We start from the raw sequence: 24806 nt of genomic DNA, 5'->3' as shown, positions 1-24806 counted from the left end.
GCATCAGCAGTGGGTGGCGCACGGCATGCAGTGCGAGCTGGGCTCAGGCCGGGGCACAGGGAGGTCAGAGGAGCAGGCTGTGTGGACAGGGGTCCGGGAGAGGGTTTACAGACAGAGGGCTGCTCACACGGACCCGTGACCACAGCCATGCCGCAGGAGGGCCAGGCCAGATTGTCTTCAGCCAGCGGTGTAAGATGACAGAGGAACCGCTTCCATGCCCTTTAGCCCCGACAGGACACATAGGAAGTCCTCCCAGTCACATGACAGACTCTTGCCCCTCCCACCGGAAGTTGCTGGAAGCTCCTACCTCCCGCAGGGTCCCTTCAGCGCCCTCTACTGAGAAACCTGTGACATGGTGCTCTCTTGAAAGGAGAAAGAAATTTTGCTGAAGGAATTCCATTGTTTGTAACAGAGCCCGTATAGAAAGGTGCCCTCGGAGCGGGGAGGGAATAAACTGGTAACTGACACAGAGTGTTGAGCGAAGAGACTGGCACAGAGTGTGTGTTCAGTGATTGAAAGCTGTGTTAGACAATTATCCAGTGTCACCGAATACATTTAAATTATTTGGAATACATTTAAAAGTTAGCTTTTAGCCCTGTTGATATTCACGGCTGTGTAACTCATTGCTATGTGTTATTTAAGTAGACACGAAGTTAAGAATCTGTGTCAAGTATTTCTCATTTCTAATTTGTTTCTTTTCTTTAATTTTCTTTCTGCCTAGGTCTTATACAATATATTAATTGCCTTCACAAAGATGCATAAATTTGAAGACATTGAGCCTGTCGACATTTTGGCTGGATGTGCCCGATTCGTTATTGTGGGGGTTGGGGGAGTCTTTTTTGGCGTCATTTTTGGGTTCATTTCTGCGTTTATCACACGTTTCACTCAGAATATCTCTGCAATCGAACCACTCATCGTCTTCATGTTCAGCTACCTGTCTTACTTAGCCGCCGAGACACTCTACCTCTCTGGCATCCTGGCGTGAGTATAAACCAAGGACCAACTCTCACAGCAATAAAAGAGAATTTAGGACCACACTGTGTGCACTTGCATCTGAAAAGGCAGGGCTTTGGGCACCAATCCTTAAAGGTATTGCTGGATTCAGGCTTTTTTAGCTTTTGTACAATCGGATTCAGGTCCTTTGCCAAACAAATATGTTCTCTGAGCATTTGTACTTGCTCTTTTCCTGAATTACCTTAGCATAGCAGAGCATGGCAATTATAAGGTCAATTTCAAAGGCTCAGAAGAGCTGATCCAGGGAAGAACTAGAAGTTCAAGGTTAAAGTCTTATTTCAATAGTTCTTTTTTTTTTTCCTTGAAAAATTCATTATTTTAAAGGGTAGAGGGAAGCATGCCATGAAGGACTGTCATTCCTGAGCTCTGCCTTCTGCTATTTCCCTTAAATCACACCACAGCTCCAGGACTTATCAGTGTGGAATGAAACTAGGTAGATGGGATAAGACCAGAAGTCCAGATTTCTTTTTCCTAATGAAAATATTTGTAAATGTTTATCCTTCCGTAGATCTCGGAATGAGGCTTCTTAACTTGGCTCGCCACGTCTGGTCATGTTGTTTTCTCTATGGCATTATCCTCATACCCAGCTACTCAGGCAGAAATATTTAATTTTAGTGTATAGAAATATCTATTTCAATTAAATATAATAGTGTAAAATCTAGATTCACTATTGTCCCACCTACTACTTAGACAAGGCAAAGTTGTATCTCCTCTCCCGCCCCCAACTGCCGCCCACCCCGGACTTCTCAGTGGCTCTAGAACAAAAACATTTTAAATGAAAAATTTCTCATTAAATTCTTGTAAGAAACGTTGCTCAGGTGGAGGAAACGAGAGCCTCGCTGGATCATTTCTTATACCAGAAACAGTTCTGCTTCGGGTTGGTGCATGGTTGATGCCGTGTTCTTGTGAGGAAGTCGTGCCACGCCCACCTTCCCCAACACCCTCCACTTGCACAAGCCCCTTGGGGAGGGAGAAGAGTAAGAAAGAAAACCCCATGGGGAAAATGCACCCAGAAAGGGGAATGGAGAAGATGCTTTCTCTGGGTAAAAACGGGAAGAGTGTATCTGTGGCATTGCCAGTAGGGAGTTATTCGTGGAGGGGCAAAATCTTGTGGCTGCTCCTAAGACTCTGCTCCTTCTGCAGGATCACGGCCTGCGCGGTAACAATGAAGAAGTATGTAGAGGAAAACGTGTCTCAGACGTCCTACACGACCATCAAGTATTTCATGAAGATGCTGAGCAGCGTCAGCGAGACCCTGATCTTCATCTTCATGGGCGTATCCACCGTTGGAAAGAACCACGAGTGGAACTGGGCCTTCATCTGTTTCACCCTGGTCTTCTGCCAGATCTGGAGAGCCATTAGTAAGAGACAGTAGGGCCCCCAAGGGGCTCCTGCCTGCTGCTTTTTGTTTATTTCTCTTCTTCCTTTATGCAGTTTAATGGCCTAAGGAGTGAGGTGAAGCGAACTGGTTTTACTGGTTAAGGGAGTATAGGCACCTGGTAGGGACCTGGAATGGTGTCTGTTTGCTCCCTCAATCAGTTTAGAGCAATTAGTGGCTGATAAGGTTGTGCACTGCAGCAAGGCTGGAGCAAGGAGTTTGTTTTTCTTGCTTATTTGAGGAGAGAACTTTCGCATCTACACGTTTAAATATAACTCAATGAATTCCTCCCTTGCTCTTCACCGCTTTGTCAATTTTCCCCTCTTGCACCTTCAATCAGATATAGATTATAAACTGTGAGCATTTACACTTTTATTACAGGAAAAGTGAGATCTCACTAAGTGTATTTTATGGAAGGCAGGTACTGTTAGGAAACCTTCCCCTAAATAATACAGGTGGTTTTGGTTGAAGGTTGTGTTTGATGTAGAAAAACGCAAGGATCAGAAAGTAAATCTTTATTTTTAAAAGTGCTTACTTTAACTAATGAAGGCAACTCTATCATGTAACTGGCATCACCCCTATGAAATATGCCTAATTTTAAAAAATGAGATATCTTTTTTTAAGTTTATTTATTTATTTTGAGAGAGAAAGAAAGCATGAGTGGGGAGAGGCAGAGAAAAAGGGGGAGGGAGAGAATCCCAAGCAGTCTCTATGCTGTCAGTGTGGAGCCTGATGTGGGGCTCGAACTCACTACCCGTGAGATCATGACCTGAGCCAAAATGAGATGCTTAACCAACTGAGCCACCCAGGTGCCCCCCAAAATGAGATATCTTGACCAAAGGCTACTTATTTACCTTGAACATTCATGTTTCTGGGGCTAGCAAGAACATTAAGTACGGGACCACATTATATGTGCTGCCTTTTGATTAGAAGCAGTTTGATTTTAAAATGATTTTGACCAGGATTTGAAGCATTTTCTTAATTGGCTTTGACTAACATTTTCAAACCAATTATAATGAAAGATAAATTATGGGAAATGACTGAGAACTTACCTTGAACATACCAATTTTAAATTAATCCCAAGTGGGTTTTAGAATCTAGGAAAGAATAACAAGAATGCAGAAATATTAAAATAGTCATGAAACTTACTCTGAATATATATGCCTGATAGGGTGCCAGGGGAGAAAGAATTAAGAAAACTATGTTATGTAATTAGGTAAACTTATAATTTCAAATCAAATCATGGCACTGTTACTAACTAGCTATTTGACCTTGGATGGACATTTAACTGCTCCAAATTCTTCCTCCTCAGCCACAAAATGGTAGGCATGAACAAATTTCTTGAGTTCCCTTCAGTTCTAATACTCTAATACTCTCTAATGTCAAGAGAAGGAACACCACCAAGCTTCAGCCCAGCCTACAGGAATATAAACCATCTGAGAGAGTGTTAATATTATGGATACCTCAATATTGTTGGCCGTTGGTGACAATCCAACCCAATTCCTTCATGTTCTAGCTGGTGGAAGAGTCAGCGAGAGAATGGCTGACTTGGCCATGACACAGTGAGGGACAAAGCCAGCTGTCAGAACCTAGTTCCCCCTCCCAGCATCCCAGCCTGACTCCTTGTGGCTAATAGTAGTTCACACTCAGGAAGGCTTATAACATTGTAAGTCCCTGTTTTCTATGGTTTAGAGATAGTAAATTTATCTAAATCTTCCATCTACCTTCTGAGAGGAATACTACCATTACCTCCATTGAGCAGATAAAGAGACTCAGCACATCAAAAGATAAGAACCTTAGCCAAGGTCACATGACTAGTAAGTCTGTGGAGGAGCCCGGACAAACAAAACACAGTGAAAGATGTTAAATTCTACTGTGTCTCACACTGTCCATGTGCTGGGTATCACAGGTTGCTTGCTGCGGGGCACCTGGGTGGCTCAGTCACTTAAGCGTCTGACTCTTGATTTCGGCTCTGGTCATGATCTCAGGGTTCGTGAGTCTGAGCCCCTGTTGGGCTCCATGCTGACAGCAAGGAGGCTGCTTGGGATTCTCTCTCTCCCCTTCGCCCCTGCCCCCCCCCCAGCCCTTCCCCTGCTCATTCTCTCTCTCAAATAATGAACGAATTTTTTAAAAAAATTCAAAAAGTTTTGCTTGCTGTGAGGCATGTGTGATTAGAAGTCATGGGAGGATACCGAGAGCTTTGTTCCACAGTAAAACCTCTTTAGCCAGAGCTTTAGTGAAGGGACCTTTCCCACCAGGAAGCGCTGTGTTGGTGGTAAGCTAGGACATGTGGCCACAAGGGGATGGAAAGTCAGTGTGGTAGAAAACACCTCTGTGTTTTAAACAAGCTCTGCCATCCTCCACCTTCCACTTAATGACAGTGAGAACCGCCCTTTGAGCCCTTGCCAACTTTCTTGTTTGCACTGAACCTCAGGAAGAACCAAACCAACCACAAAAGTTTTGCTTACCCGGAAGAGACCACAATCACTAAGAGAGTCTTCTTATGTTTAAAATTATACACCTCCTTTGGTTACTCATTGAGAACACGAGATGATAAAAATGTTTCTGTCCCCAAAACAATACCCTTGCTTTACCTAGTTTTGAAAGGCAGAGCAAAATCTATGAGTATAGATTAGAAAATATATGATATTTCTTATATGAAAAAGTATCAAGATTTTATTTCGTTAAACACACACACACACACACACACACACACACACACGCACAAGGTAGGAAAGTAACAATCTGAAGCACTATTGTTCACAACTACTCAAAAAGTGAAAACTTTTGTAAGATATTCTATTTGGGATGGACAGTCATGAGTATGATGGAATTAGGTTGCCTTGTTTTGTGGGCGCACGCGCAAGACTTGGGTTCCCTAGTACTGAATATCTACGTATTCATAACCTTCTGCTCTAATATATATTTCTCCCTTTCTAGGCGTATTTGCTCTCTTCTATGTCAGTAACCAGTTTCGGACTTTCCCCTTCTCCATCAAGGACCAGTGCATAATTTTCTACAGTGGTGTCCGAGGAGCTGGAAGTTTTTCACTTGCATTTTTGCTGCCTCTGTCTCTTTTTCCTAGGAAGAAAATGTTTGTCACTGCTACTCTTGTAGTTATATATTTTACTGTATTTATTCAGGTCAGTAGACTTCTTTCATATTTTAAATAAGTAGATTCTTTCAGGATTATGCATTAAATTAGTATAGTAATAGTATAGTGTCCCAAAAAAGGGACACTCTGTCTAATTTTTCAGCATGTGCTCAATTACTCCAGCTAAATTCTTAAATATTTCTAGATCATGTTTGTTCATCTTTTAACCTCTAAAATATGTTTCTTTTTAATCAATAAAACATATTAATCAAAATATTCCTGGGTAACGGGCAAATGATAGTTATTCTACTGTGTTTTGCTGAAAACAAGATTCCAATTAGTACTAGATAGTACAAGTTTTTGTTTTAGGTGGAGATATCTCTGAGTAAACTAGCGAGAGGTTATTTTAAGGGATGGCACTAAATTCCTGTTTTAAAGCAATGCCCATTTTCATTGCTTTTTTTCATTGCTTCACTGAAAAAATTAAATCAGAACTAATTAAATAATAATTAAAGTAAACAGTAGAGCATTTATCTAGTAGCAGGTAGTACAAAACAAAGATATGAACATTAGAAGCTCTAATAGTTTTGCTAATAGATTTGCTCTCTTTAATGAGAATCTTCACTACAATAATATTGTTTGTTTTGCCATTTGTGATCTAGGGAATTACAATTGGCCCACTGGTCAGGTACCTGGATGTTAAAAAGACCAATAAAAAAGAATCCATCAACGAAGAGCTTCATATTCGCGTAAGTTTTCTATCATAATTAGCAACTTAATAGGATGTTTTCCTTTGCCACTGGTAGAAGTAATCTAGAGCTTTGGTGCAGTGTTGTGTCCATGTCACTGAACATAGCCTCTTTCCTTGCTTGTGCTAGTTTCTGATTGCTGCTGTAGGAAATTACCATAAATTTAGTGGCTTAAAAAAAACCCACAAAGTTATTATAGTTCTGGAGATCACAAGTTCAAAATGGTCTCAGTAGGCTAAAATCAAGATGTTACAGGGCTGCATGTCTTTCTGGAGGTCCTAGGCAAGAATCTGTTTTCTTGCATCTTCCAGCTTCTAGAGGCTTCTAGCATTCCTTGGCTCGTGGACTCCTTCCATCTTCAAAACTAGCAATGGCCGGTCAGGTCTTTTCTCATGCTGCATCACTCTGATACTGACTTTTCTGCCTTCCATGCCCACATTAAAGACCTTTATGATTGTATTAGGCCCATGTGGATAATTTATGATATTCTTTCTGTCTTAAGGTTAGCAACCCTTAATCCACCTACTATCTTAATTTTTCTTTGCATATAAACTAACATATTCACAGGTTCTGGGGATTAGAACATGGACATCTTTGGGAACCATTATTCTGCCTATCACATCTGCTGCCCCTCAAAGATTCACATCTATTCCACATGCAAAATACATGAACTCTATCCTGACATCCCCAAAGTCTCAACCCATTATAGTGTCAACTCAAAGGCCACAATCTCATCTAAATTTTATCAGTTCAAAAGCCCCAAATCTCAGCATCCCAGTCATCTAAATGAGGGAAGAGGAGTGATCCTCTGGGTATAATCCATCCGGAAGCACAGCTCCTCTTTAATGCCAAACCTGTGGAACTCGAGAAACAAGTTGTCTGCTCCCAAAATACACTGGTTGAGCACTCACAGGGTAATGGTTATAGATATTCCTTTTCAAAAAAAGGGGGCAATTAAAGGGAAAAAGGATTCATATCCAAATTTCTAAGTCCACTTGGTTTCAAGGGCTAGGAACAACCTCTGTTCCAGCAGATTAGAAGTCCAATCTGGGTTCCACTCTTTGGGTTCTCAGCTTCCACCCTATAGCCTATAGCCTATGTTTTCAGCTCATTCCTTTGATCAGCTTGTTTCTTGCCTGCAGAATGTTGGGTTCCAACCATCCCCTTTCATTTTGTCTTTTCTCTGTCCCTTTTCATCCAAGTTAGCAGTGTTTCTGTCCGGTTTCAATAGGGAAGCAGAACCAGTAGGAGATAGATATACATATACATATACATATACATATACATATACATATACATATACACATACATATAGATGTAGATGTAGATAGATTATATAGATATAGATATCAATATACATACACATATACATAGATATAGATATAAATATAGATATAGATATAGATATAGATATAGATATAGGTATAGATGTTAAGAGCTTTGTTGTAAGGAATTGGCTCACTAGGCAAGTACAGAATCTGTAGGACAAGCCTTCAAGGAGGGTAGACCAGAACCCTCAGGCATGAGCCACAACTGCTATGCAGTTGTGAATGTTCTTAATCGGAGAAGCTTCAGCTCTACTCTTCGGGCCTTAAAACTGAGCAAATTAGACCCACCCAGATCATCTAGGATAGTTTTCCTCACTTTTAGATAACTGATTAAGGACTTTAATCATATCTACTAAATATTGTTACACCAACATCTAGATTACTGTTAATAATACTTGGGGACAAGCCTTGCCAAAGTGACACCTCAAAAAATTATCATGGTGACTAATATTATGAATTGTCCTATGTACTTCTGAAATAATTGTTCCAATGGAATATGGGATCCTCTGCTCTTTCGGAATTTTTAATTACGAAAGGGTAAAGGCTTCTACTACTTCTGCAGGAACAGCCTAGTGGCAGTTTTCAGTGAAAACATTCAACCCTGACAAAGATGAAAATGAAGTTGGGCACGGCTTCTACCTGTTGGTTTAAGTTCAACACAATGTTGGAGGGATGCCATTTTGTATGGCTCCAGGGAATAAAAATGAGAGCGAATACATGGAAGACAGAAGGAAAGAGACTTCAGCTCAGTTAATGAAGAGCATTCTGGAAATAGCTATGGCGTACCCAAAGGTGAAATGGATGTGTACAAACAATGACTGGGAACTCTTGGCATAGCTGCTGAACAGGAGATTCAGGCTTTTAGGGGATTATTGACCCAGATAATCTTTAGGTTTCTTTTATCCCTGAAAGTTCATGGTTCTAATGCTGGAGAAACTGATGAAGCCTTTCAAAATCAGCCCTGAATTTTATGACCAAAGTCATCCAAATCTAGACCCAAAATTTTCAAGACCATTTGAAAATACTCGACAGAAGGGATAGGGAGTGAGTGTTTTAAAATAAGAAGTGATTTAACTTGACTGAAGATTTTTGTTTCTGTCTTTATCCCCTCTGTTCGTTATTTTTAGAAATTAAATAGCATACCTAAGACAATAGAACATAGATATTCCCTCTTTTCTTATTTTTTCTCAAATAAAGTTACAATTATTGGTTGAGAGTACATCAATTAAGTATTTCAGAATTAATTTAGTATTTTAATGTACTTTGCAAAACAAATTTTAGAAGTCAGCAAAATTTCATTGATTGCAAATTTAAATTATAAAGACTAATTCATAAGTTTTGAAGAGATTATCATTGTTTTTTTTTTTTATGAAATTCCTATAAGCAATTTGGGTAAAGCAAATTTAGTACAATTGGCTTGCATGGTGAAATATAAATACTAAGACAAAATAATCAGGTAAAAATGAGGCAGATAGATAAATTTTGTTGTTATATATTATTATTATTATTATTTTTATTATTATAGGATATCTGTAGAATTATGTTTTCAGAAACTATAAATTGGATACTGACAATGTTTGCGGTGAAATTAAAAGGAACAATTAGTTATGACATTCATGTGATTTCAGTAATGAGACATTTTCTAAATCATTCTAGAAAAATATTATTCAAAGCAAATGGCAGGTATTCTGTTTTCACTGAAAGTTAGGCACATTATTAAGGAGCTTATCGACGGGATCTGTGAATCCTGAAACTCAGTTGAATTACGATGGAAGGCACTATAAGTTTCAGTTACATGAATGGGGTGATAGAAAAGAGGCTACACTCCATGAAATTAAAGCCTCCTTTGTTTTCCGAAGTGTATTAGCTTTCCTTGTGTGTCTTTTAGGGTTAACGTTTCACTAGCAATCATTTTCCTGTATTTGGCTTGGCAGCTGATGGATCACCTGAAAGCTGGAATTGAAGATGTGTGTGGGCACTGGAGCCACTACCAAGTGAGAGACAAGTAAGGAGGCCGACAGTTTCACTGACTTAGGAAGGATTATTTGTGGCCTGGGGAACCTCAAAACGTTACACTGAAAACTGAGCAGTTGACTAGAAAGAATCCAGAGGAACGGGACCAAGAATATGAAGGGCCTGGGAGTGATGGCACGGAAGGGGCAGGTGGGAGCACTGGGAATGCCCAGCCTGTAAAAAGGAGAGCACTCAGGGGGAAGGGGCTGCTGACTTAGCCGAGGCTGTGTCAGAACTAGACTAGAGAACAACTTTCAGACTGAAAGGAGACAAGTCGAATCTAAGTTTAAAACAAGAAGTTCCCCAGTGAGAAGAGAAGCTCAACCATGACTTCATAAGGCTATAAAGGGAGCTTGGTGAATCGTCAGGATCCTGGGAAGGAGAGTCCTCCCCTGGGGAGGGAGGTTGTGGAGGAAGACCTTCAAGGGTCCTTTCCACGTATGATTCCGTAAGAATGTTAAATGTCCTTCTCCTCTGCCACCATCTCACATTTCAGAACACATTCTCTCCCCGGATTTAGTCTACAGCATATTTCTTCTGTGGTCCCGAGGAGAATTTCACTCAGGATAAGGAAGATAAGAGTTTGTAAGTTAAACATAGCTATTTAGCAAATGTAGGAGTTAGCAGTAGTTGAATTAACCGAATGGTAGATGTCTTCTTTCTAGGGATTGCCAACATATTAATGTTGGTGATTCCAAGAGAAACTAGACCTTGAAAGTTCTGGCTGTCAAGGAGTAGTGGCACCTACATGAGAAACTGGGAGCTTATGGGTGGGCTTTTTACATTTTATTTATTTATTTATTTATTTATTTATTTATTTATTGGGGGTGTGTGTGTGTGTGTGTGTGTGGTTAATCTACTTTTTAATTTTAATTCCAGTTAGTTAGCATATAGTGTTATTATTAGTTTCAGGTGCACAATATAGTGATTTCAACACTTCCATACAATAATACCCTGTGCTCATCACAACAAGTATACTCTTTAATGACCATCACCAATTTCGCCCATCCCCCCCCCCCCCACCCCTCTGGTAACCATCTGTTAGTTCTCTATAGTTAAGAGTCTCTTGGTTTGTCTCTCTCTTTTTTTTCCTTTGCTCATTTGTTTTGTTTCTTAAATTCCACATATGAGGGAAATCATAGGATATTTGTTTTTCTCTTTTTTATTTCGCTTAGCATTATACTCTCTAGCTCCATCGATGTTGTTTCAAATGGAAAGATTTCTTTCTTTTTTATGGCGGATGAATATTCCATTATATATACACGTATATATGCCACATCTTCTTTATCCATTCATCATTCGATAGACACTGGGGCTGCTTCTATAGTTTGACTATTGCAAATAATGCTGCTATAAACCAGGGTTCATGTATCCCTTTGAATTAGTGTTTTTGTGTTTTGGGGGTAAGTTAGTGCAATTCTGCGATCAGAGCATAGTTCTATTTTTAACTTTTAAAGGAACCTCCATGCTGTTTTCCACAGTGGCTGCACCAGTTTGCATTCTGAGTGGGCTTTCTTTATGAGATAAAAACTATAGTTTTAGCAGTCCTCCTAGTGTTAAAATAGAACTTAAGTTATGGGAATGTTCACCAATCTAGAACCTAGGTCATGGATTTTTTAAGTTTAAATCCTATAGTTCTTCCAGTGAAAAATCATTTAATATTATTCTATTTAGCCAAATCGGTACCAAATTTTCTAGACCCCAAGGCAGATATTGAGAGCAGTAAGATACACCCAATGCACTCAAGATCCTCACAATTTGGTAGACAGGATCCTGGGGGAACAAAGAGAGAAAGAGCTCCAACAGATACTGATGATCTGTATAAGAAACACTATAATGGAGGTAAATGCACGGAACTACTATAATACAGAAACAAGAGTGCATTTTGAAAATAAATGAGGTGTTCTACAGGCAAAGAAGAATGGAAAAAATGCCAAGCAATAGCAGTAACAGCAGAGTATTTCCAAATGTAAAGGCAACAAAGAGCATAGCATGGTTTTGACACAGTCCGAGAAAGGAACATGGTAAGACAAGAGCTTGGAAAGGCAGATGTACGCTTCTGTGGCACAATGCTAAGGAGTCCTAGAGAGCCATTAATCCTATAAAATTCTATTTGACCTTTAATAGTCAGGTCAAAAGGCTTTTAAATATGAGAATAACATGACCATACTTGGCTTTGGGGAGGCAAACAACAACAGAGATATGGAAGCTGGGTTTGAACAGATACTGTGGGGAGGGAGACCTGTAAGGGATGTTCACATGGATGTAAGAGTTTCATCTTGCAAGCATAAAATAAGCCTCAGGTACTGTGCTATCTGTTTCATATATGGTATCTTACTTGACATCCTGAATCTCCTGAGTTAGCGCCATTTTTCTCCTTGAAGATAAAGAAACCAACTCCAAGAGATCAACTAACCTATTCTACAGTGGAACCTTGATTGAATTCAGGTCTGGCTTTAGGACCTCTTCTGATTTCAATGAACCATAGAGCTTTCAGAATCATAAGGATGAGGAATTAGCAGAAAGAGCACTGAAATATTTCTGAGGTGGAAATGGTGACTGGCTATGGATATAACCAGGAGGGCTAGGAAAGAGGCAATAAGAATGACTTTCAGATTTCCAGATAGCGAGTCTAGGGGACTAACAATGCCATGGTTAAATGTATAGACTATAGAAGAATGTTTAATTAAATAATAGCTAGGTGAGGTAACGACATGGGTGTGAAGAGGGGAAGCTGAGGACAGGACTCTGAGAAGTTTCCATTCCTCTGGAGCAGGTAAGGAAGAGGAAGAGATTTGGAAGAAGTCTTTAGGGAGGCTGGAAGGGAAGCATGTGTGAATCAGGAAGTGGAAGGCACAGAGGAAATGACCCCGTGGCACATCAGGAGAAGCCATGGGGCAAGTAAGGCAAGGGCAACAGCACCAACTAGCATTGAACAGTAAAGGTCAAGGTGAGCTCAGTGTGAAGAGTGTCAGAGAAGTCCTGATGGGTGGGGAGCAATGTCGGTAGATTGAGCAATAAATAGGAACAACAGCCTCTTGTGAAGAAGGCTGAGGGTTTGACCCATTTGGAGCAAGAGCAGGCACGAGCTAAACACAGATCATAAGGTATCACAGCCTGCTAACCCCGGAGGAGACTTGAGTGATAAAGCATCCATCCGCCTCACAGACCAGGAAACCAATCACCAGATAATAAGCCAGCAGCTCAGGGAGTTATGTTCCCTTCCAGAAAATAAAGCAGGCAGACAAATTACTCTTTGAATGTAAAATGATTGGAAGTGTTGACAATGTCTACCCCAAACAAATGGCCAACTCTGAAGGCACCATATGCATACGTGCAGCTCAGTCTAATGGGCCAGCCAGAGGTTTGCTACAATAGTCGGCGGCCATCAGCGCCTAGCCTATTCAGATTCTCCATCATTCAGACTGTCAGGATAGATGTGGGGTCTCCCCCCAGCCCCTCCTTAATTATCAGGATTCAAAATGATCTGCAGCATAATGGGCAAAACTACTGTAACTACCAGGCCATTTAAATTTATTGGGTTCTGGTTGAATAGGCCAGTATTACTGTAAGAGCAGCTGCCACTGTTAGGAGGCTATTAGAATGAAACATTTGTTCAAAAGCCTCAACCCCTCATTTCTTCTTTTACAATTGGAGCTGGGCTGGGCTGGGCCTCCCCCGCTCCCCACTTATGCATACTTTTCTGCCCTGATTGCAGCTTGTCCCCTCCTTTTGTTTAGTTGATTTTCAATGTATTCAGGCCAGTAGGCTATTCTTCCTTAAAAAAAAAAAATATATATATATATATATACTTAAAAAAATACTTAAAAAAATATATATATGTACATATATATATATATTCTATGATTTTTTTTAATGTATCCAAAGACTGAATTCTCAGCCCTGTCTTCGAGTTCAGAATACAGTTAGTCTGTTTTAAGAAAAATATATACTTCCATAACACATACAGAGATCAAAGATTGTCAAACTTGGTCTTTGTTTTTAGGTTTAAGAAGTTTGATCACAGATACTTACGGAAAATCCTAATCCGAAAGAACCAGCCCAAATCAAGCATTGTCTCTTTGTACAAGAAGCTGGAAATGAAGCAAGCTATTGAGATGGTAGAAACTGGGATCCTCAGTACCACAGCCTTTTCCGTACCGTGCCAGTAAGTTCTATATGCCCTTTGATCTGGACTTTACATGTCAGAATTCCAAGGGCACACATTCATTGTTCAGCTGAGAGATGATACTAGGATCAGAGAGGCAGAAATTGAAAGAAAGGAATTGTGAAAAAAGGATGACCTGAGTCTTGGCAGCTTGTAGTCTGGCCCACGCTCAACCTACGTCACCCAGTTTTTGAAAAGTACTTTCTAGCAAAAGTTGTGTGCGACAGTTGTATGACACCTTTCTTTGGGAAGGAGGGGCAAGTGAACTTACAGAATTATGGCATGGTTTACAAGACTCTTTCTTTCTCTTCTTGATTAATTGCTACCCTTTAGCCGCTGTTCTTTTGATTCTGCTAATCCTATAGTAAAAATTATATGCATTTCTCCCATAAGTCATTTCTCTTCCATCCTCGTATGAGGAGAGACCTGGTCAGCACCTTGTGACGCTAGCTGGGATTCGGGGATGAGTGGTGGAAACCAGAGGTGTGGTGGTTGGTGGGCTACTTAAATTTACCACCCTCCCCCACCCCGTCAAGGATCTCCAGGTTTCTTCCAAGAAGCAGTTTATGAATTGAGTAAACTACTCACAACATATTTAAGATAAGGAACACCTGCATTCTGTCATCTTCTGTAGGTAAAGTCACTTGATCGTGAGCTTCAACTGTATCTTCATGTTTGAAAAGCAGGTGAAGAACAGGTAGCAATAAAATTTTCACTCATGCCTGAGTGTTATCTCACATCCCTTACTTGCTAATGAATCAGAAACACTCTCACCTTTCTTCCATGGCCTGGAAAAAATCTAAAGTAGCATCCTAGAGGGCATCTTGGTATGAACAGAAAGCTTTCTGCCTTATTTCTCAGTGAGACTCTTTTTGTGGTTGGTTGGTTGGTTTCGGTGCTGCCCACTGCATGGCTTGCTTTAAGGAAACTTCTGATATTAAAACGGCAGTGGGCTAACAATATTTATCGGCAATGCCATGCGGAGCCATATTAGAGCCTAAGGCAGAGGAAAAAATCAGGAATATTGATTCTGTCTTTATTTAAAGTGCTGATATTTAATTCATCATGGCTTTTTTCTTCTTTGCATTGACCTTTGTTTTCTAAATGATTGCATTTGAATCCTACTTAACTTGACTGAACATTTTTGGCGTCACCTTAGGCCCAAACCTGTTCCTTGGGCACTTATTATGGGCCAGGGACTGTAAAACAAACACGTCACGGAGCTCATACCCTAGCAGGGTCATGGCATTAATAAAAAAAGGTCTGGGCCACCTGGGTAGCTCAGTTGGTTAAGCATCCGATTCTTGATTTGGGCCCAGGTCATGATTTGACAGGTCATGACATCTCTTGGCAGCCTTGCTTAGGGTCCTCTGTCCGTCTTGCTCTCTGCCCCTCCCCTGAGTGTGCTTGCTCTCTCTCTCAAAATAAATAAACTTTTTTTCTTTTAAAGGCCTTACAAACACGTAATCATAAAATCTAGGAAGCTATGAGAGTATAAGAGGTGACCCTCTGGTCTCTAGGCATTTGGCTTGCTCTAATGGGAGTTAATGCATTGCAGGAGGCCTGGATAAGTTCAGGTGCTTTAGACCATTAGGAACTTCCTCAGTTGGTTTGCTTACTAGTTATGTGAGCTCTCGGTCTAAGAATGTAGGGACACTTATCTCAAATGCAATCTATCATGTGTTAAACCATATTTTGAATCTCTGTATTACACTGCACCGGTTGCAAGCAATTGCCCCTGTTTCTAACCTCAAGACAGTTTTCAAGCCAGTTTTATTGGGAGGGATCCTGTCTGTTGAGCCACTTATTTTTTAGACACTGATTCAAGATTAGTAAGAGAGACTTATAAGTTAGAGACTTTTTTTTTCCTCCTGTAGCCCAAACCAGTTAGTAAACTAGGGTAGGAGAGGAGATTCTTTTAACTGATATTTAATGCAAGTTAAACTGTATTTAAATCGCATTTATTTGATCTCATCAGAAATCTGGACGACATCAAGCAGAAGGAATTCCTCTCCTGAGATCAAAGCAGCCAATTTCTTCAAAACAAACCTTCGTACAATAATAGGAAAAAGAAGTGTGTACCCAGCTCACTTTTTATTATTCTGTATGAGACGATAACAACAAAATGCAGATACATTTGTGTCTTTAGAAGTTGAAGCAATTGTTCTACAAGAGGTTTAGCTTTGCAAAGTCTTCAGGAGAACACCGCCACCAGAAACCGTCAATAGCATGGTGCAGATGGTGTTAACTCTACGAAATGCCCTTACTTTTACGTGCATTATGTTATTTGACCCTCAAAACAACCCCATGGGATAGGTAGAGTATGTACTGGGATTATTGGCTTCAATACAAGGCACCTTGTTTTACCAAGGAGTGGTAAGCTTTTAGAAATATCAGACGATAAAGGCTCAACCTCTTGGAAGTGTCAAAGCTTTCAAAAATATGTGGTCAATATTAAAGAGATATTAAAGTATATACATTTATAGGCATAACAAACTACAACTGTACAACTTCAAAACATCACACTTAAAAACTCCCAAATAATTCTAACATGTCGTTTGCAAAAAAGCACAAATTAATTTATTGTAGTTTAAGGATTTTTGAATCGATCACACGTTGACAGGTGTAGGTTTGCATTTCTGCATTCTTATACCAAAGATTCTGGGATGACAATAATGGTGCCATTTTCACCTCCATAATGGAACATAGTGTTGTGCAGAGCTGGGCCCTCTTCTGTGCCACTCTTCACTCATTCTAAATGTTGGTCATCTTCGTGACCTTTCTACAAAGACACAAGGAACCCACACTAGAGAAGAGCAGTTAGGTGCCATTAGTTGATCAGTGGGCACATTCTCCAGTCACCTTAGCATATGTTTCTCATGGATTTCACGTGTAAAGCTATCACAAGAGAATGGGTTCTTACAAATGAATCAGGGATAATATTTGATCTTTTACGAATTCATATTATGGCATGAATAAGAACATCTACGAGTTCATATCTATATTGCTGTGTTTAGAACTGAAGCCTCTTTTTACATTATTATAGCATCTGATTTAGAAAAGTTAAGAGAAGGGTGCCTGGGTGGCTCAGTTGGTTGAGCATCCAACTCTTTGATTTTGACCCACATCGTGATCTCATGGTCATGGGATTTAGCCCCGTGTCAGACTCCAAGCTGAGCGTAGAGTCTGCCTGGGATTCTCGCTCTCCCTCTCTCTCTCTCTCTCTGCCCCTCTCCTGCATGTGCACATACACTCTTTCTCAAAATAAATAAATAAACTTAAAAGTTAAGAGAATTATGAAGCTTTTATTGAAATACACTTAGGTTCAGATTTTCCCAGTTTGATTCAATAGCTATGAAATTACCACGGGGCTTTCATTTAAGGTGATGGAAATTTCCTTTATGGATAATGAATAAATGTTCCAGTGACAAGTCTTTCAGCTTATAATTTAACTTATTTGATCTAGAGATTATTAACATTCTGTTTTTCTAAGAATTGTTCCTTTCCTGTGCTCATAATAAGATCATTTCAGGGATGATTTTGCTAATGAGTGGCATGTAGAAAACTCCAGGTATCCCCTTGCCTAAATTAATAATTCCTCTGTATAATTTCATATCTGTAACTTCCCAGTGTGGGTCAATGAAAGATAGTGGTTTTGGGATACCTGTATTACACATCCAGCCAACAGCCTGAATGGACCTTAATTAAGTCTGGTCTTTCCCAAAGTGGGCAATTACAAACCGGGGAGAGTGCCAAGTTAGATCTCCTGCTATCTCAAATTTAATTTGACCATCTTATGACTTTTTCCTAGTTGGTTGTGAATCTCATTATGAACATAGGAATGTAACTTTTTGATTAGCTGTTGTTTCTGCTTGGCAAGAGATTGCTTCCATTATAACAAAAGAATGTGCTCAGATTGTGGGAATGTGTAGGTGTACCTCAATCAGAATAGATTTTATTTCAAGGACTTTTAAACAGGTTGAAATGCCCTGATAAGACTGTTTAGATCACCAAGGGTGGTAACCGAATATCAATAGTGTTGACATTTGCAGCTCTGAGATACAGAAACTCTGATTTCAAGGATTTTGTAGAAAGGGCATTAGTCAGTCTACAAATAGTATTGCTAAATAAATTCTGGCATACTGTGATATCTGGTATCCAAGTCCTTAAAGACATTTTACCAATTGTACTTTTAAAATGTTCTTACAAAATGTACTTACAAAGTGTACCAAAATACTTACTTGCAAAATGTCCTTGCTATTTATGGCTCTATTGCTACTAACGTTTGGGAAAAAATACTTTAAAAGTGGCTTGTATTGAAACCAATAACGACTTATCTTCATGATCAATTATCCTAAGACCTCTGCATGGTGATAGTGGCATCTCAGCGCCCTTATGCACTGAGAAGAGCTGCGGTAAGGAACGAAAAAGAAATCAATAGTCTGTAAGGTTTTATACCAAGATATTAATGGAAGGGATAGTATTAAAAGACAGATTTAATTTTCCTTAGTTTTCTCTTTTTTGTTCTTACTTTCTATAGTGAACATACATTATTTATTCGCTGAAACATTTTTTAGAAATTCCTGCCAGCGGATTGAAATGATTGAAATCAAATATATTTGTCACATGAGAATTCCGCACATAGCGATGTCATGCCTTTGACATCCTCAGAAGACAATTGTGCATTGACTGATAACCTGGACATGACTTGATTTTTAAATCCTTTCGGGGGTGCGGCAGGGGGAGGGCTCATGGTGAAGGAAGCCCTGGGGAGCTGTTCATGCGGAGGCCGGGAGCGGTCAACTGCTTCTAGAGTCTCACAGAGTGCCCAGTGTCTCAGAGCTCGCCTGGCTTTCAGAATATAAATGGCCTAAATATGATTCTAGTTTCTTACAACTGTTCTTTAACCAAATATAAAATCTCTGAAGGGCCAATTCCAAAATTTTAACACTCCCTTAGATCAGAGCTATCCAAAACGTGGTGTGCAGATGATGTCCGTGAGCTGTTTGTCACCTGTTTGAAATGAGAGAAGTACAGCCTTGACTGAGTAATCTTACTGCCGTGGACTCTAACCATAAAACATTTGATTTTAATTTTATAGTATCTTTTTAAAAATTTATATTCTAACAATCGACCGTTGTATTTAACCAACATATCTCTTTGTAATGAACATGGAGGAAAAAATAACAGATTTGTAACCCCCTTAAGCCCCTTTTAAATAAAGGGATTAGAATAATTCCCGCATAAAAGCTATAGGGAGGAAACCTTATCTTCAAAATGTAAGTCATGACACACGTACCGACATTTCACATGAATTGACTAAAACAACAGAAAAAAATGATGTAAAAATAGGGGTTCTGGAATTTAGAATGCCCACACGTATGTTGATACTTCTGTGGCACTCTTGCCAAGATGCAAGAATAATGCTTGGCTTCCCTCCAATGATGTTTGCAGGGCCCAGAGGATACACAGAATCAAGAGGCTTTCCCCTGAAGACGTGGAATCCATGAGGGACATCCTGACACGCAATATGTACCAAGTTCGACAAAGGGTGTGTATAAACTATCTGCCTTGTTCCCGGGCCTGTCCTTGGAACGGGTCATTCAAGAATCAGTTCTTATTCACATTATCTCCTCTGCAGCAGCCTTCTTGCTAAACGACTTCTTTCTGCTTAATTGCAAGAACAGAAAGTTAATTGTTACTTTCCTGCTAAAAAAAAAATTGGCACGTGTGGAGTAGAAAAGAATGCAAATCCAACTGCTGGCCCTAGGGGTCAGGCTGCCCTAGCCCTGCAGCCTGGTACTTTCCAGAAGCAACAGGCCTCCCTCTGCCTCCGGAGATGAACAAGCAGTGGATCTCACTCACCGCCCCACAGAGAAAGATGGCAGCGGGATGCCAATGGTAGTCAAGTTGTCCTGATCTGATTGACTGTAATAGAGCTTAGAAAATTGAGGTGGTTGTTGCAACTACAATGCTGAACGCCTACATCAAAGCAGATGTACTCGGCATATTATTTTTCAATTCTGGATAAAGGTATGGAGTCTATACTACCACTTGGGAACTGATGCCAAGTGTATAGTCAGAACATTCCCGGGGGCGGTGGGTGAGTCCTTCTGAAATTTTGATTTAGTCAAATGACATTTAAGCCTGTGAACTCTACTTAGGAGTTGTTGTTGTTGTTTGTTTGTTTTTAATTTTTTTTTAAGTTTGACTATCCCAATTCTTACGATATGATTATAAGTAAATTCATTGTGAGGCCCTTGGTTATAGATCATAGTCTTGATGGGACCAAAAAAGCCATCAGGTGAAAGCCCCTCGTTTTCAAGTAGAAGATGCTGAGGTTAGGAGAGTTGTTTATCTGACCTGTTGAAGGTCACACACACAAAATCCGAGTTAAGAAGCTAGGTCTTCCAGCAGTCTACCCAGTGCTCTTTCCATGACTCCAGACTTATGCGATCCAGTTAAAGGGAATGTTTTCTGGCTTCCCGTTTTGGAAAGGTCAGTGATTAAGGGGAATGTGTCAGCAAAGACTCTGCACCTGCTGAAGGAATATAGGTCAGCATCAATCATAGCAAGCTTAGAGTAAATGCAAGAGCTTTCAAATCATTCCAAGCGAAACTGTTTCAGTAAGACTATCACATTCTGATAAATAGTTAGATAAATTGTTAAGAAGTTCCTGGTTTGAAGAAGGTCGGCTAGCTTAGTGAGGGCCAGAGCTCGATGAAGGCTGACGAAAGCATAGCCTTTTCCCCGTGTTTATGAAGGTTGAATTTAAGGAAAGGCCCAGAAATGGAGATGGAGATCCTGGGACTCCAACCCAGCTTAAAATGAGGCCAAATACCCATTCTGTCTTTATTCCCTTTTATGCAGGTTCCCAGATAGCCACCTTTCTTCTTTTATAAGGGTGCTTATTCAGTCTGTCTTCAGGCTTCTCCCTTCTAAGCCACGTAGCATCCTCCTTTCTTATTGCCCCCAAATAAGCAGATAGGTCATGAAGGTTACATGGGGAGAATGTAAATAATAAATGGAAGGGAGTTTCAAGCTCCTGAGATGGCTTTTGCCTCCACTTTTGTTCCTTTGAGAGAGTGAAATTCACCAGTCCTTCCCCTGCCTGTCTCCTTTCTTCACCAGCTTTTACGTAGGTCATGTGACTCCTCTTTTCCCTGTGGTCCTCTTGCCCTCTTGAAGGAAAAACTGCTCTAGAGATGCAATGCAGGACAGCTGTCTGTCTCCTTTGTTTCTAGTGGGCAATCTACGGTTTTGAAGATTGTCACAAAAGGCGACGGCAGTAGTCTCTAGCCTGGGTGATAGGTCAGTGGGCCTCATGTGGTGTGGGGCTGGTGGCTGGAACATTTCTCACAGTCCACACCTCAGAAGAGGCCATCTTGGGAGTCAGGAGTCATTTCAGAGCAAGGCTGGAATGAGTGCACAGTTTGACTCTAGGGGATCCTGATATATAGTTGATCTGAAGCTGAGCTGGTCCTGCACCTGGGAGGGCTCCAACCACTCCTGTTTGAAGCCACTCCCCTCAGCAGATTGTCACTGCTGAGCAAGCTGAAGAACTAGCTTCTAGAGGTTTCCAGTGAGACAGCCCTCTGGGACACAGAAGCTCTCTGGAACACAGTGGGGATGGGAATTGAGAAAAGTTCTCTTTAAACCTACAAGGGAAGAGACTGACCTCAGCTCAGACTCTAAGGATAACTTAGAGATTGATGGGCAGTCCCCTGATGTGGCCTAAATGATCAGGTCACATGCAGAATTCCCACACACTTTCAAAGGAGGAAAACCATTTATGCAACTTGAGTTCCCTTCCGCAAATATTTAATGCACTTCTAGCACTTTGTCCCATAGAGCTCAAGTTTTAGGGGGAAATACGGTCTTTAAACAATCACCAACTCCTTCATTAAAAGGCTGAAATGGAAGGAACAGAGGGAAGAAGCTTGCATATACATTATATGCATAGGACCAACTACGCTCCCTGCAGATAGGCAAGAATAAGCACATGGGTGATGTGATATGAGACAAAATAGAACAAAAAGTGTCCAAATGTTCCTTAAAGTACAGCCCTCAAGTCAAGGTGTGGGAAATTCCTAACAGCAACGTATACATATATGTATATATGTACAGATACACGTATATGAGTGTGTGTATACAAACATCCATGCACCCCGAATTCACTTTTGCATGAAGTTAACATTGATGAAAAATTGTAAGTCTGTCTTGGTGTTCTAGATGCCTAATTTTAAAATATGTTTTGATAGTGTCGTATGTCATTCTTTAATATCTCCTTGGCAAATTGTCCCCAGCCCCTTCCTGTACCTGTCTCACTTCTCACCATACTTTGAATAAAATACTAAATTCTCTTGAGGTAGAAAATAAATTCCCAGCTTGTCTCCAGCAAGTCCTCCTACCTCCCGTCACATTTCTTATAGCTATGTATTGTTTCATGTGTTCCCTCTTCTTGGAGGAAACATCCACTCGTCTTTCAAGACACAGCTCAGTGCAATGCACCTTTCCCCCCCCAAGACTGGATGAGTGTCCTTTGCCTATACTCTTTAAGTCCCTGCAGACTCCAAAATCTTACTTCCTGAGCACAAAACAGTATATGCTTGTCGGACTCCCCAAGTAGACCATGAGCCTTTTGAAGACCATAATTCAAATGTATCCATTTTTTTAAAACCCTGCACCTACCATGGCACCTGGCACGTAGAGCATCTACTGTTTTGCTGTTGAATTGAAAACGCTTATTACAGCATCCATTAACCCGGAGTGGTAATGCCTGTAGCCCTGACCCTGTTATCCTGTGGGACCCACTGACCCAGGGGAAATAGTATATTCACTGCTGCACTTTGGCTGAAAAGAAAGGAGAGACGAAACTCCAGCAAAGCACTTTGTAAACATCTGAGGACCAAGGTTGGTCTGTGGTTCAGGACAGGTTTTCAGTGGCCTGATAACAGTAAAGAAGATGAGGTGTCTGGGTGGCTGGGTCGGTTAAGCATCTGACTTTGGCTCAGGTCATGATCTCAAGGTTGGTGAGTTCGAGCCCTGCATCTGGTGAGCACAGGCCCACTTTGGGTGAGCTCATGCTCTGCTTTGCGGGAGCCCATGCCCTGCTTGGGGTGAGCTCGGGCCCCTCTTCAGTTGAACATGGGCCCCGCTTAGGTTAAAAACAGGACCCCTGTTACAGGTGAGCCCTGCTTCTCTTCTCTCTCTCTCTCTCCCCCTCATAGGACTCTCTCTGTCTCTCTCTGTCTCTCTCTCTCTCTCTGCCTCTCACTCACTTGTGACCTGTCTCTCTCTTTCTCGAAAAAAAAAAAAAGCAATAAGGAAGAAATTTTTTATAAAGATAATTGATTCCATTTAAAGGACTGCTCTTTATCGGAGCTTATGGATTACGTCCTTCCTACAGTTTGGTTAAAAGACCTCTTCGTTTCTGAACTGGTAATGGTGATAGTCATTGGCTGACATCTTGAATGCATCTTCCATCGGCAAAATTTAAGAATAGCAAACTTAATGAGATTTCCAATGGAGTTTTGACATTTTTCTGATCCCTTCGATCCAAACACGCAGACACCACCGTCCAAGCATAAAGAACACAACCTGCGAAAGAGGGTGGGTATGGAGCAGCCAAAGTCCATGAGCCCGTCGGGGCGGGACTCCTGCAAGGACACCAGAGGGGCAGTGCAGGTGGACAATGCTCCGCGAGCTGGGAAAGCACAGGCTCCAACCACAGTTCCGTCCTGATGGGGGTGGCCTTGCTCACAGACCTTTCTTCTCGGGGCCACAGCTCGCTCCTCTGTAATTGAGGCGGACGCTCAGGTGGCGTCTTCGGTGTCTTCTTTTTTGGGTCGTCTTATTCTGCGACATTTCCATGGCCTCCTAAAGCTGAAGGTTGTACGCAGATGTCCTTATGTATTTGACATGCCCTTCTCTCTGCAGACCTTGTCCTACAACAAATACAACCTCAAACCCCAAACGAGCGAGAAGCAGGCTAAAGAGATTCTGATCCGCCGCCAGAATACCTTAAGGGAGAGCATGAGGAAAGGCCACAGCCTGCCATGGGGAAAGCCGGTAAGTGGGGTCTGTAGAATCGCTCTGGGAGCTGGGCCAGCCCCTCACAGGGCCTCCTCCTCGGGTGACTGCCAGCGGCAGTGAGACAAAACCAGCACCTTGTGGCCAGAGGAATACAAAACTAAGAGGCTGTCGGACACTAGACAACCTGCCTCTGGGGCCAGAGCCTCGGGGTTGGTTGGTCAGGTTGAGCCTCCAGGATGGGTCAGTGACTGGAACACGCTCACTGGACTGTGCGTCTAGACCAGATGCCATGGCGGCCAGGTACTGAGCAGTCCAGGGAAACCTCCCTGGACTGGGGCACCGGGCTCTAGGAAGCTTACTTCTCTCCCAGGAGGATATAGGGAAGAATATGTTCTTGCCAAGACGCGTGGGCCTCATCTTTCGTATCACCCACTGTGCATCTGAACTATTCTCTTTGAGGCCATATCCCACCAATCTCACTGGAACGTCTGGATGAAGGGTAGGTCTGGAGCAGATTCTAATTTCTACCCTAACCTCAGTGGCTCAAATGTAATAATAACGATGCCGATAGTAATAATAGTAAACAACCACCTGAGGAGATGGGTTAAGTGACCTTGTTCAAAGATTTTAGTTTTGCGATTTGTTATTTTCAAAATAAAATCAAACTAAATAGTCGACCTGTGATCTTGTAGTGAAGCCTGCCTCAGGTATGCATCTGACTGGGTCACATTAAAAGGTACCTGGGAAATTATTAACAATATCATGGCATAGCATTCATATCGTGTTTTCAAAGAATAAAAGTGCTCTCTAGTGTTTTACTTTGTCCTCAAACTATTCCTGTGAACAGTGTAGCACAGGCATTTCATCCCCTTTTTCTAGACGGTGAAACTCACACAAAAAGGCTAATTGGCTTATCCTTAATTATAATTATCCCCATTATCAGTGAATAGAACGCAGACCATCTCCTGACCATGGACTAAATACTTTTTTTTTCCTGTAAAAATATATATGTCAACAATCCATAATT

At 41.1% G+C, this 24806-nt stretch overlaps 1 protein-coding gene across 1 annotated transcript in view; it reads left to right on the top strand.

The window, feature by feature from the left end:
• Nucleotides 1–24806, top strand: part of SLC9A4 (solute carrier family 9 member A4) — a 64987-nt gene that overhangs the window by 32239 nt on the left and 7942 nt on the right. Inside the window, exons 3-10 of the mRNA XM_047067594.1 lie at nucleotides 722–981; nucleotides 2158–2375; nucleotides 5333–5535; nucleotides 6149–6235; nucleotides 9498–9568; nucleotides 13583–13744; nucleotides 19199–19295; nucleotides 23684–23815. Of these exons, the coding sequence (XP_046923550.1) occupies nucleotides 722–981; nucleotides 2158–2375; nucleotides 5333–5535; nucleotides 6149–6235; nucleotides 9498–9568; nucleotides 13583–13744; nucleotides 19199–19295; nucleotides 23684–23815 (1230 nt within the window). The remainder of the gene's footprint in view (nucleotides 1–721; nucleotides 982–2157; nucleotides 2376–5332; nucleotides 5536–6148; nucleotides 6236–9497; nucleotides 9569–13582; nucleotides 13745–19198; nucleotides 19296–23683; nucleotides 23816–24806) is intronic.

The sequence above is a fragment of the Lynx rufus genome, unplaced genomic scaffold, assembly GCF_022079265.1.
Source record: "Lynx rufus isolate CCGP_SWC_20201006 ecotype Redwood Valley unplaced genomic scaffold, mLynRuf1.p SCAF_8, whole genome shotgun sequence".
NCBI classification, from domain to species: Eukaryota; Metazoa; Chordata; class Mammalia; order Carnivora; family Felidae; genus Lynx; species Lynx rufus.
This window is presented reverse-complemented; position numbering and strand designations above follow the sequence as displayed.